Source organism: Pan troglodytes, chromosome 2 (assembly GCF_028858775.2).
Source record: "Pan troglodytes isolate AG18354 chromosome 2, NHGRI_mPanTro3-v2.0_pri, whole genome shotgun sequence".
NCBI classification, from domain to species: Eukaryota; Metazoa; Chordata; class Mammalia; order Primates; family Hominidae; genus Pan; species Pan troglodytes.
In genome coordinates, this window is record NC_086015.1 from 142,827,776 (window position 1) to 142,841,596 (window position 13,821).

The window sequence follows — 13,821 nt, forward strand, 5'->3', positions numbered from 1 at the left end:
TATTCATGAGTTCACCCTGATATCTTTAATTCCAATCCCATATCACAGGACATTTGTAACTTCTCTCTGTCCACATTTGTAGCTTCTTTCTCCAACAGTGAGATGCGTGACTTCCATTATCTATAAGATATGTACTTATTGCTCAATGCTAGTATACACAGAAAGTAGTTTCAGAATTGCTACCCTGTGTATCAGGAAAAAGAAATCTACTTATTAGAGTATTTGTTTAGAGTTTAATATTTTGTTTTCCATATTTTGCAGTTGCAAGCAATGCAGCCATCAACAATCTTTCAAACATGAAAATTCCTATTTCTAGCTTCTTGTGAGAAATTAGAAGGCGTGGCCACTCTCCCTTCTGGACAGGGCATGTATGCTCCCCCAGGGCTACTTGTCTCAATTGTCTCCCCTTGTTATTATGACAAATAATCTCTCCTTGTTCTTATACATTTAACCTCACTTTACCTGGGTCCTTGCCATTCACAAGAGGACTGTTGCTACTAGCCACCTCTATCTCCTCTTCTCCTAGTCTCTCCTGAATGCATAGCCAATCCAGTTGTCAATGCCACTGCTTCAACAAAGCCATTCTCCTAGATATCACCAACAAAGCCATTCTCCCAGATATCACCAACAAAGCCATTCTCCCAGACATCTACATTGCTGAACTGCACAGATGTGATTTTTCAGTCTTCATGTAACTCCAACACTAAATTCTTAACACTTAATGCTGGGGACCCTTCATCTTTTCTGTCTTCTGTGACAGAAACTACTCTGGTTCCTCCTATTTCTTGGGTCTTCTTGAACTTCTTTGTAAGCTGATTCTCCTTTGTAAGGCTGTCAAAGCCTGGGGCTCCTCAGGGCTCGTCTCTCCTTACAGGTCTCTCTCACTCTCTCTGTGATCTCATTTACCCCTAAGGATACCTTCATTTATTACCTACAGGTCACTCATAAATGTCTCTCTCCAGTCTTGTATTCTCATAGGTCTCTCAAACTCAGCAAGTGTGAAGGTAAACTTGTCTGTTCCCCAGATCTGGCCCTCCTTCAGGACTCTCTCTTTCTAGTGGGTAGCACTCTCTCTTCCTCACATTCAATCCATTACCAGGTCAATTTTACCTTCTAATTACACCTTCACTGTCAACTTCTGTTTATTGCCATTGTCACCCTCTCATCAAAAATATTGCTTCAACTCCCTCTGAACTGGTTTCTCTTCATCCACTCTTCTCTCTGTGTGTGTGTGTGTATGTGCTGCAGGGTGGACGCATATATTCTCATCTTCTCACAGCTCTAGGATTAAAAAGCACATTTTTCACAAATGGCCTGCAAGGCTGTCATGGTTTGCCTCTTTCTGTGTCTCTTGCTTTACCTACTGCAACATGTCCTTTTGCTCCCTGCCTCCTGGTCACTCCTCAGTGGCCATGTTCTCTTCCACTACAGAGTCTTTGCATATGCACTTTCTTAAGCCAAGAATGTTCTTTTTCTGAATCCCCTGACTCCAGCGAACTTCACCTTTAACTTAAGAAGTACCTCATCATTCTCCTCCAGCTCAGTCCTTAACATTCTCAGAAAAACCTTCTCTGGACCCTCTGTCTGCATTAGAATGTCACACTGTTCACACTGATGGCCCTGGGAGCGTCCCCCTGAGTGGCATATGTCACCTTGGTAATTTTTGTCTCTGTGGGATTCAGTTAGTGTTTGTCTATTCTAGAACCACAGAGGCTACTTCTGCTCCCATGTATCCTTGCATCGAGTACAACACCCAACACAGGTGGACACGCAATAAAAGATAAGGTGAATGAATGGAGGATGCATGGCATGGTGGTTATGAGCATGGATTCTGAGGCAAACTGGCTCTAGTACTTCCTGGCTGTGTGATCTCAGGCAAGTTATTCAATCTCTCTGAGCCTTAGCCTCAGCTTCCTCATCTGTAAAATAGGGAGAATAGCAGTACCCATCTGGTAGGGCTGTTATGAAAATTAAATGAGTTCATGTAATGCCCTTAGAGCACTACGTGGCAAACAGTAAGGATGACATAAGTGTTTGTTAAATACAGAAAATAAACAAGTGCTAAATAGTTGTTAACTAAATAAGTATTAACTGACAAAGTTCGATTTAAAATAAACACACGTGGATTATTGCTGAAATACAGGCCAATAATTAAGTTATATTGATTAGAAGTAACAAACTGTCTCAATAACAGTAAACAGAATGTAAATGTAATTCAATCTCTATTAGTAAGTTTGTTGGGAAACTTACTTACACGTTGGGAAAACAAGCATTTACAACTGGGAATACATCCAACATCTTAAGAGAAATGCAGGCTTAAATTCTTAAATATTCAATGAATGCTTTAGGTATGTCCAAAGCTACTGACTAGTCATATGTTGTGCTGAATCATTTTCTGTCAAAAATCAGCAAAATAGGAATAAAAATTCCAAATGAACTTTTTAAAACCACCCACATCCACTACACAAATTCATCCATCAAGCCTTTGAGAATCTTCTCTGTGACAACTTGCATAGCACGTGACACAAGGCAAAGATGTACCCATGATTAAAGAACCACACTGTAAAGTAGAGAAAATCCACAGATAACACACAATTGTACCAGCCCATATCTAATTCCCAAACATTCTTTCAAGTAAAGGAGTGTGAAAAAAACAGCTGGGTTCAACATTTTGTCTCTTGAGCACGGATGACTTTGGCAGTGTATTATTAACAATGAAATCTACAGACGTAAGTTCCTTTTTATATAATGCACACTTTTTTCCTCATAAAGAGGTGTGTTATCACAGGACTAAAGATAGTTAAAAGTTTTGATATATTATAGTGTCTCTGTCAGCTTTTAAGGTTATGTTGTTATTTCAGGAGAAAAAGGAAGAAATCAACAAAGGAAGGACAATTGTAGTTTGAAGAAGGAATGCTTGTGAAAGGGGAAAGAGTGCAAGGCCAAAAAGTAGTTAGTGCTACTGCAGCAAACCAGGAAGACACTATTAATTTCTATTTAAAGTTACTAAACAAACTGTTTCAGCTTAATTTGATTTATATGCAAGTAATATTGAATGAAAATTGTGAATTGTTTTAGTGAAAATACACCCACGGAAGAAAGATTTACTTTTCTTAATGAAAAAAGCAAGCTTGGGACCAAATTTTCATTCAGCCTTAATCATGAGTTGATTCAGATGGAGAATAAAGGCACTGTTTAAATTATCTGTCCTTGGAAAGAAGATGGTTCGGGTTATGGCTCGGTGCACAGATCAGCTGGCTGTGGGTAGCAGTGGGTGATGCCTGGCTGTGCAGAGAAGGAAAATTCACTCCACATATTCTCATGGTGGCAAGTGGGTCCACTTTGCTTTATCAGCCTCATCTCTATGCCTGAGTCCTCCCCATCTTGTCAGCCTTATGTTTCTCCAGTGCACTGGAACGTGATTCTCCTCCACTGCCGGGTTTTACCCATGCTGCTTTCTGTGCATATATGCTGCCTAAACTGTGCCTGGCTAAACCTCCTCCAGGGAATTTTCCCTAACTCCAGGTGGAAGATGCCCTTCCTTTGCACCTAGCGCCACAATCACCTGCTACCATGTGGTAGGTCTCTCACCACCTATGCTGTGTAATCCTTTTGGGTAGGGGATGCAATTTAACCAACTCTATTTTCAGCAATAGTGCTTGGAAGATGCAGTAAATATCTGTGGAATGTTGAAAGGTGGCAACCCAATGTACAACACTAACATAGGTAGAAGAGTCCATTCTGAACTCTCAAAAATGACCAAGTACTTTCCATGGAGGGAGGACTGAAAATAAAGGCAAGAGGGTGATTGAGGTCATATGTGACCAAAACCCCTCTACCTACTAATATTCCAAATGACAGAAATTATATATAATATAAACATATAATGTATCCAGTGTGATCAATTATCTATGTACGCTGTGGTTATCATGGACTTTGGGGACCAGGAGTACTCTCTGAAACCTCACTGGGCCATGCGGAAGCTTCTCCTGAGGCTAAAGGAGAGCCTGCAAGTCCATCAAGTGTCTTAACACAGTGTGTAGGTAGACCTGTCTGAGAAGCAGCACATTCTACAAAGTAGAGTACAAGCCCTGCCCCCTGGTAAATCTCACAACAAAGACAACACCCAAGATGCCAGGGGCCTTTCTGACGAGTGAAGGTTGGCAGGAAAAGGCACTCAGTGGCTAACAGTCAAGCCTATGTTTTATCAAGCCAAGAGGAAGTTATATACCCCCAAAATAACTTTAACGTTATTCTGCTCACTATTTTCAGCTATACAGGGAATACATCCTTTCTCCCCCTGCTGGACTAAGGGTACAACATTTTTTCCTAAGAGATAAGGACACATTTTATTTTAACACAGCAGCAATACGATTATTGGCCTGAAAACATTTAAACAATAATTTTTAAATACCATCTAATATCCAGCCAGTCTTCAAATTTCTCCAACTCCCTCATGAATATCATTTGATATTTGATTTGTTTGAATCAGGATTCAGATAAGGTCCATATATGGTATTTAGTTTATAAGTCTTCTAAATCTCTGTGGAATTTTATAGTTTCCAATTTCTCTTACTATTTATTTGTTGTGTCTTTTGCCCTAAAGAATGTATTGTATCTTATGTATAACTGAAGCAACCTTGTGGAGTCTTTTTTTTTTTTTTTTTTTTAAAGTTTGATGTTTTTTACTGAGGTATAACTGACACACAATAAACTGCATATCTTTAAAGGGTATATTTGATAGGTTTTGACATACGTATATACCCCTGAAACCCACACCACAAGTAAGATAATGAACATAACCATTATCCTCTCTTTTTGCACTTACTGTAGATTAATTTATATTTTCTAGAATTTTATGTAAACAGAATTCATATACTATATACTCTTTTTGGTCTGACTTTTTTCACTTAGCATAATTATTTCAAAATTCACGTCTACTGCTGGTTCATTCCTTTTTATTGCTGAATACTATTCCGTTGTATGCATAAACCACAATCTGTTTAACTATTCACATGTTGATGGATATTTGGCTTATTTCCAGTTTGAGGCTACTATAATTAAAGCTGCTCTGAATATTCATGCACAAGTATTTGCATTTGCTTTCATTTCTCTTGTGTAAATAGAAATAGAATGGCTGAATCATACAGTAATATAGTAAACACACATTTAACTTTTTTTTTTTTGAGACAGGATGTCACTCTGTTGTCCTGATATCACCGTCTTATACCTCCACATCTTGTCCCACTAGAAGGTCTTCAGGGGCAGAAATACGCATGGAGCTGTCATCTATGACATTGTGCAGTGGTGCAATCATAGCTCACTATCGTTTTGAACTCTTAGACTCATGTAATCCTCTTGCCTCAGCATCCTGAGTAGCTAGGACCACAGGCATGTACTGCAATGCTTTGCTTTTTTTTTTTTTTTCCAATTTTTGTAGAGATAGGATCTTGCTATGTCACCCAGGTTGGGCTCAAAGCCATCCTCTCACCTCAGACTCCCAAAGTGTTGAGATTACAGGCATGAGCCATGCAATTGGCCATATTTAACTTTTAAGAAACGGCGAAGTTATTTTCCGCAGCCATTCCACTATTTACATCCCCACCAACAGTGTATGAAAATTCCAATTGCTTCAGGTCCTTAGCCATACTTGGTATAATCAATTTTTAATTTTAGTCATTCTAATAGGGGTGCAGTGGTATCTCACCGTGATCTTCATCTGCATTTCCCTAATGCTATTGAGCATCTTTCCATATACTAATATTTCATCCATATGTCTTCTTTGGTGAAGTGTCTGTTCAAATATTTGGCCCAGTTTTTCACTGGGTTATTATTTTGTTTTATTTTGTTTGTCGAGACAGGGCTTTGCTCTGTTGCCTGGACTGAAGTGCAGTGACATGATCTCAGCTCACTGCAAGCCACCCAGGTTCAACTGATTCTCATGCCTCTGCCTCCCCAGTAGCTGTGATTACAGGTGTGTACCACCATGTCCAGCTAATTTTTGTATTTTTAGTAGAGACAGAGTTTTGCCATGTTGGCCAGGTTGGTCTTCAACTCCTGGCCTCAAGTGATCCACCCACCTTGGCCTCCCAAAGTGCTGGGATTACAGGCATGAGTCACCATGCCCGGCCAGAATTTTTTCCTTCTGTCTTACTGCATGTTTGTACCTTTTAACCTAGTTCTCTTCATCCTTCCGCTTCCTCCCTAACTCACCCTTCCCAGTCTCTGTTAACTATCTTTCCACTCTCCACCTCCATGTGTTCAAATTTTTTAGCTCCCACATATAAGTGAGATTCATCTTTTTGTGTCTGGCTTATTTCACTTAAGATAATGATCTCCAGTTCCATCCATGTTGCTGTAAATGACATGATTTCATTCTTTTTTGTGGCAGAATAGTATTCCATTATGTATATATACCACATTTTCATTATCTCTTCATCCATTGATGGACACTTAGGTTGATTCCATATCTTTGCTATTGTGAATAGTGCTGCAATAAACATGTGAGTACTGGTATCCCTTTTATATATTGATTTCTTTTCCTTTGGGTAGATACCTTGTAGTGGGATTGCTGAATCAAATAGTAATTATATTTTTAGTTTTTTGAGATATCTCCATACTGTTTTTCATAATGGCTGTTCTAGTTTACATTCTCAACAAAGTTTACAAGAGTTCCCTTTTCTCTGCATCATCACCAACATTGGCTATTTTTTGTTATTTTAATAATAGCCATTCTGACCGGGTAAGATGATATTTCTTGTTGGTTTTGATTTGCATTTCTCTGATGATTAGTAATGTTTAGCAGTTTTTCATATACCTGATGGACGATTGTGTATTTTTTTTGGGAAGTGTTCTAAACATATCTAAACACAGAAAAGGTATAGTAAAAAACATGGTATAAAAGATAAACACACCAGGCACGGTGGCTCACACCTTTAATCCCAGCACTTTGGGAGGCCGAGGCAGGCTGACCACAAGGTCAGGAGTTCAAGACCAGCCTGACCAATATGATGAAACCCCATCTTTACTAAAAATACAAAAAAATCAGCCAGGCATGGTGATGCATGCCTGTAGTCTCAGCTACTCGGGAGACTGAGACAGGAGAATCGCTTGAACATGGGAGGTGGAGGTTGCTGTGAGCTGAGATCATGGCACTGCACTCCAGCCTGGGTGACAGAGCGAGACTCTGTCTCAAAAAAAAAGTGTGTGTGTATATATATCATATATACATTATATATATAAAATGTATATATGATATATATTATATATATTTTATATATATATATTTTATATATATAAACAGTATACTTTTATAGGGCACTTACCATGAATGGAGCCTGCAGGACTGGAAGTTGCTCTGGGCGAATCAAGGCGTGAGTAAATGTGAAGGACTACAATATTACTGTAGACGCCTACAGACTTTATAAACACTGTTTATTTAAACTACGCTAAATTTTTAAAAATATTTTTCTTTCTTAAATAATAAATTAACTTTAGCTTACTATAACTTTTTTACTTTATAAACTTGACAACTTTTTAAACTTTTGGATTCTTTTGTAATTATACTTAGCTTAAAACACAAACATTGTACAGATGTATAAAAATATTTTTCTTCATATCCTTATCCTGTAAGTTTTATTTTTAAATGTTTACTTTGTAAATTTTGTTAGAAATTAAGATACAAACACACAGATTAGCCAAGGCCTACACATGATCAGGATCATCAATATCACCATCTTCTACTTCCACATCTTGTCCCACTAGAAGGTCTGCAGGGGCAGAAACATGCATGGAGCTGTCATCTATGATAACAATGCCTTCTTCTGGAATTCTTTCTGAAGGAGCTGCCTGAGGCTCTTTTACAGTTAACTTTTTTTTTAAATAAACAGAAGAAATAGACTCTAAAATAAGGATAAAAGTATAGTATAGTAAATACATAACTCAGTAACTTAGTCATTTATTACCATTATCAATTATTATGTACTGTATATAATTGTATATGCTAGACTTAATTGATTGATTGATTGATTGATTGAGACAGAGTCTCACTCTGTCGCCCAGGCTGGAGTGCAGTAGCTCGATCTCAGCTCACTGCAACCTCCGCCTCCCAGGTTCAAGCAATTCCCTGCCTGAGCCTCCCAAGTAGCTGGGATTACAGGTGTGTGCCACCAGGCCTGGCTAATTTTTGTATTTTTAGTAGAGATGGGATTTCACCATCTTGGCCAGGCTGGTCTTGAACTCTTGACCTCCTGATCCGGCTGCATTGGCCTCCCAAAGTGCTGGACAGGTGTGAACCACCGTGCCCGGCCTATGCTAGACTTTTTAGACTTTTATATGATTAGTCATGCAGTAGGTTTGTTTACATCAGCGTCACCACAAACACAAGTAATGCCTTGAGCCACGATGCTATAACGTCACTGGTCAATAGGAATTTTTCAACTCCATTACAATCTTATCAGACCACTGTCGTACATATGGTCTGTTATTTGCTAAAATGTCATAGTGTGGCAAATTATTGTATTTGTTTTCTTCTGCTTATTTTGTTTTTCATCTGTTCATTTGTTTATTAAGGTGGAAGTTGAAATCATTGATTTGAGACCATTTTTTTTCTAATATAATATTTCGTGCTATAAAACTCTTCTTAAGTACTATTTCAGTGGCATCCTAAATTTTTTATATATTGTTTTCACTTTCATTGAGTTCAAAACGTTTTCTAATTTCCATTTTGATTTCTTCTGTGACCCATGAGTTTTTCGAAGTATGTTATTTTATTTCCATATTTGGGGATCTTCCGGAGATCTTTCTGTTATTGATTTCTAATGTAATTCCACTGTGGTCAGAGAATACACTTTGTATTACTTCAGTTCTTTTACATTTATTGAGACTTTTTTTTCTTTTTTTGAGACAGAGTCTCGCTGCACTGCCCAGGCTGGAGTGCAGTGGCACGATCTTGGCTCACTGCAACCTCTGCCTCTCGGATTCAAGCCGATTATCCTGCCTCAGCCTTCTGAGTAGCTGGGATTACAGGTGCGTGCCACCACACCTGGCTGATTTTTGTATTCTTAGTAGAGACGGGGTTTCACCATGTTGGCCAGGCTGGTCTCAAACTCCTGACCTCAGGTGATCCACCCACCTTGGCCTCCCAAAGTGTTGGGATTACAGGCATGAGCCACTGCACCATGCGGAGACTTCTTTTATGGTTCAGAATATGGCTTATTTTGGTAAATGTTCTGTGTGCCCTTGGGAAGGATGTGTATTCTGTGATGTAGGATGCAGTGGTCTATAAATGTCAATTAGGTCAAATTGTTTAATAGTGTTGTTCAAGTCTTCTATTAATTTTCTGTGTGCTTATTCTATTAATTACTGAGAAGAGCATTAAAATAGCTGACTCTAAATGTGGGTTTGTCTATTTCTCCTTGCAATTCTATACGTTTTTGCTTCTTATGTATTTTGAAGTTATATTACTAAGTGCAAAAAGCGTATTACTTCTCCTTAAAGAATTAACCCCTTTGTGATTATGAAATGACCTTATTTATCCCACGTAATATTCATTCCTCTGAAATCTACTTTCTCTGTATTACTATAGCCACTCCAGCTTTCTTTTAATTAGTGTTAGCATAGGACAGTTTTCTGTTCTCTTACTTTTAACCTATTTGGGTTACTATGTTTAAAGTATGCTTATTTATAGTTGGGTCTTGCTTATTTTATTGAATCTGGCAGTCTGCCTCTTTGCAGAAGTTGTTAGGCTACTTATATTTAATGTGATTATTGATATAGTTAGGTTTAAATCTCTTATGTTGTTTTCTATTTGTCTCATCTGTTTTTTGTTCCCTGTTTCTTCTTTTTCTTCTTTTGAATTAACTGAGTACATTCCAATTCTATTTTACTTCCTCTGTATGCTTATTAACTATAACTGCTTCATTTTAGCAGTTGCATTAGAGTTTAAAACATATCTTTAACTTCTTACAGTCTATCTTTAAGTGATGTTATACCACTTTATGTATACTTCCCTTTTACCCCCTCAGCTTTATTCTAGTGTTATCATATATTTTACTTCTACATAGGTTATAAATCCCACAATGTATTGTTATTTTTATTTAAACTGTTAATTACCTTTTAAAGAAAATCAATAAGAAATCTTAAATAATTGCCCTATGTGGTTACCATTTCCAGTGCTCTGTATTCCTGTGTTGGTCCATGCTTCTGTTTGGTATTATTTTCCTTCTGCCTGAAGAATTTAGCATTTTTTGTAGTGCAGGTTTGCTGGTGGTGAGTTCTTTCAGCTTTTGAATACCTGAAAATGCATTTACTTTGCTTTCGTTTTTGAAAGATATTTTTGCCAGATATGGAATGGATATAGAATTCTAGGTCGACAGTATTTTCTTTCAGTTCTCTAACAATGCTATTACACTAAATTCTCTTTTGGTAAATTCAGTAACAAGATGTCTGCTGTCATCTTTATTTTTGTTCTGTCGTTGCTTTTGACTATTACTGGTTTTGAGAGATTTGATTATTATATTTTTCAGTGTTGTTTTCTTAACGTTTCTTGTGTTTGGAGTTTGTTCAGATAGTTGGATCTGTGGGTTTTCATCAAATTTGGAGAAATTTCAGTTATTATTTCTTCAAATATTTTTTCTAGTTCTTCCTTTGTTTTCTCCTTCTGGGATTCCAATTCCAAGTATATTAAGCTGCTTCAAGTTTTCCCATATCTCATTGTTATTCTTTCTTTTTTAAAATTTTTTCTTCCTATATTTTTAGATAGTTCCTATTATTACATCTTCAAGTTCACTAATCTTTTCTTCTGTAATGTCTAATCTGTTTTTTATTCTTTATAGTGTATTTTTCATCTAACAGGTTGTAGTATTTAATTCTAGATGTTTGATTTGGGTCCTTTTATATTTTCCATATCTCTACTTAACTTGAACATATAGCACATAATTATAATAATTGTTTTCAAGTCTTTGTCTGCTAATTCTAATATCTGCATCAAATCTGGTTTGGTTTCCATTGGTTCATTTTTCTCTTTGTTCTGAGTATGGGTAGAGACTTTAAATCTTTTGTCACAGAACACCAAATTATCCTCAAAATTTATCCTATTACTACCAGTACAGTCCTACTGGTAGTAATAGGATACCACTTTTACTTTTTCAATAAAAATATGTTTCTAAAATAAAGACATTTCCTTTAAAATGAACTAATACTTGTGCATTATTTCTTTGAAGAAATAATTTCCACGTTACTCAAATACTTTTTGCTATGTTAAAAGTAAATAGGGATGGATTCTGGTATAAAAACAATGTCCTTAAAGGCAAACTTTTTACAAACAATATAGAAACACAAAATACATATATGAATCCATAATACATTCATAAATATACAAGTAAATAATTTCATATATACTTGATAGCAACAGATACATTATTTATATTCTTTAGAAACAATCATGCAGATTACAAATGTCACTTTACTGCTTTAATAATGAAATAGAAAGTCAAGCAGGTGAAATATTCTCAGATTATATATTTCCAGCTGATTAAATATTCCTGTCAAAGTCATGCCATCTGTATTGGAAATGCCCTATATACAAGATTATTAATTTGTAATAATCTAAGATCTATTCTTTAAAATGAGAAAATGTCAAAATGCCCATTATCAAGCATTTTCTTACCCTCTGAAGAGTATCAGGAGCTTTCTAAGGCACATGCTACCTATTCATCTGGCTGTGTAGGTAGATGTTGGGAGTACCAGGAAGGATGCCCTGATTGTGGCACAGGTTCTATAGAGGGCCTGTTGTCGTTCATTGCCAATGTGAGGTGGGCAGGGAGGGGAGACCTTGAGATGTGTTCAGCTCTATGGCAAGGGGTATGACTTGTACATATGTCACAAGACTATAAGCATCAACCCTTTGAATATGATGAAAAAAATACGCCACTAGTTATGCTGTGAATAAATAAACTGAGCTGTTTTAATAATAGTGATGCCAGCAGCCAGAAAAGCCCCATGAAACCTAACCCACCAGTTCTTCTGTTGGACTCAGGGCCCACTGACTGACCTGTTTGGTGTAGGTGATCTCTGGCCACCTCAAACATGCGCAGGTGCATGTTGGTGATGGGGTTAAAGGAGCCACAGGCCAGGAGCACCACAGGTATTCGGCTCTTCATCTTGTCAGGCACATCCACACCTGTTGCAGTGGCCACCCTGCTTTTATGGGGACAAAAGCTCATGTCAGCGAGTTAGCACTGAGACAATTATCCAGATCAGTCTCTCTAAACCACACACAGACCATTACTTCTCACTTGTAAGATGACTGAGGAGGCCATTAAAACAACGTTTAAGGAGGGTTGGCCATGGGCCATGAAGTATGCCAAGTGCTATGCCAAGGTGTATCCATCTCTTGCCAAGTCCTTTTTAACAACCCTGAGTGGTTACTCATACAGCTCAGGGACCTTAGAAGCTACTGGGCCAGGACTGGAACCCAGGCAGCCTGATCCCAGAACCCATGTTCTATTCTGAACCTCTATATCCTCCTTGAGCTCTGACAGATCACCACAGGGTCAGAAGGAGGGCTAGAAGACCCCCGTAGTGCCATCTCTGGTAGTCCTAATAGATCTCACAAGGTCCTAGAGTAGATTAGCACTTTTAAAACACTTTTTATTTGGAAACAATTTCAGACTTATTGAAAAAGTTACAAAATTTATACAAAATGTGTTATACTCTTTATCCAGATTCCCCAATGTTAACATTTTACCACACTTGCTTTATCACTCTCTTTCCACACATATACATACCTGTTTATAAATATTTTTTCTGAAATGTTTGAGAGTAAGTCATAGACATAAAATCTCTTTACTTCTAAATACTTCAGTATGTGTTTTCTCAGAATGAAGACACTTTGTTACATAACTGCAGAACAATGATTAAAATCAGGAAACCAACATTGTTACTGGACTATTATCTAATGTGCAGACTGTATTCTGATCTCACCTATTGTCCTTTATCTGGGGCCCAAGCATTTTGAGAGGGTGCAGCCCACCCTCTGGTCTCACCCTGTTGAGGTTAAAGGTGAGAAGGAAACAGCCCAGGCTCCAGGGCAGGCTGGCAGACACAGCTCTCTTGCCTCTGAGATGCTGCCTCCTCGAGGTGGGACTTGGTTGACCCCTAGTTCTACCTCTCACTGGCTGTGAGGCCTAGGGCAAATCAGAGACCCTCTCTGAGCCTCAGGTTTCTAACCTGCAAGATGGGGATAATGTTACTTACTCTTACAAGGTTATAGTGAGGATAGTTACATATGGAAAGTGCCTGATACGTAAGAAGCATTTAATAAATAATCACTGTGGCTGTGGTGATGATGATGACAATGGTGAGAAGGGTGCTGCTACTGCTGACCCTAATGGAGCAGGAGGAGAAAGGAGATGGCGGTGTGTCTGTGGTAGGCAGTGTTTAAGATGGCTCCCAATGATCCTTCTACAATTCACTGGTAATCTCATCCCTTAAGTATAGGCTGAAACTTGCTTACAACAAACAGAATACAGCAGTAGTGGTTACCACTTCTGAGATAAGGTTACCAAAGGCCCCTGGCTTCCCTCTTGCTCACCTCTTTTGCTTTCTCACTTGCTCACCCTAATGCAGCCAGCAGGCAGGTTGTGAGCTGCCCCGTGGAGATGCCCATGGGCCCAGGGAGTGAGAGAGACCTCTGGTGGCCAACAGCCAGTGAGGAACTGGATCTGCCAAAAACTATGTGCATGAGTGTGGGTGTGATCTTTCTTTCCCCAGTCAAGTTTTCAGATGTGATTGCAGCCCTGCGAACACTGACTGAAGCTT

The 13,821-nt window shown here is 38.2% G+C and overlaps 1 protein-coding gene across 24 annotated transcripts in view; it reads right to left on the reverse strand.

Moving 5' to 3' along the window:
• Positions 1–13,821, reverse strand: part of NMNAT3 (nicotinamide nucleotide adenylyltransferase 3) — a 117,799-nt gene that overhangs the window by 55,247 nt on the left and 48,731 nt on the right. For 13 of the 24 annotated variants that reach the window (XM_054681110.2, XM_009446557.4, XM_009446559.3 and 10 more), the window contains one exon: positions 12,053–12,201. The exons of 1 other annotated variant lie outside the window; for it this stretch is intronic. In XM_054681110.2, the coding sequence (XP_054537085.1) occupies positions 12,053–12,161 (109 nt within the window). In that variant the 5' untranslated portion in view covers positions 12,162–12,201. The remainder of the gene's footprint in view (positions 1–12,052; positions 12,202–13,821) is intronic. 10 more of the 24 variants (XM_009446561.3, XM_054681103.1, XM_054681112.1 and 7 more) reach the window with 1 other exon arrangement.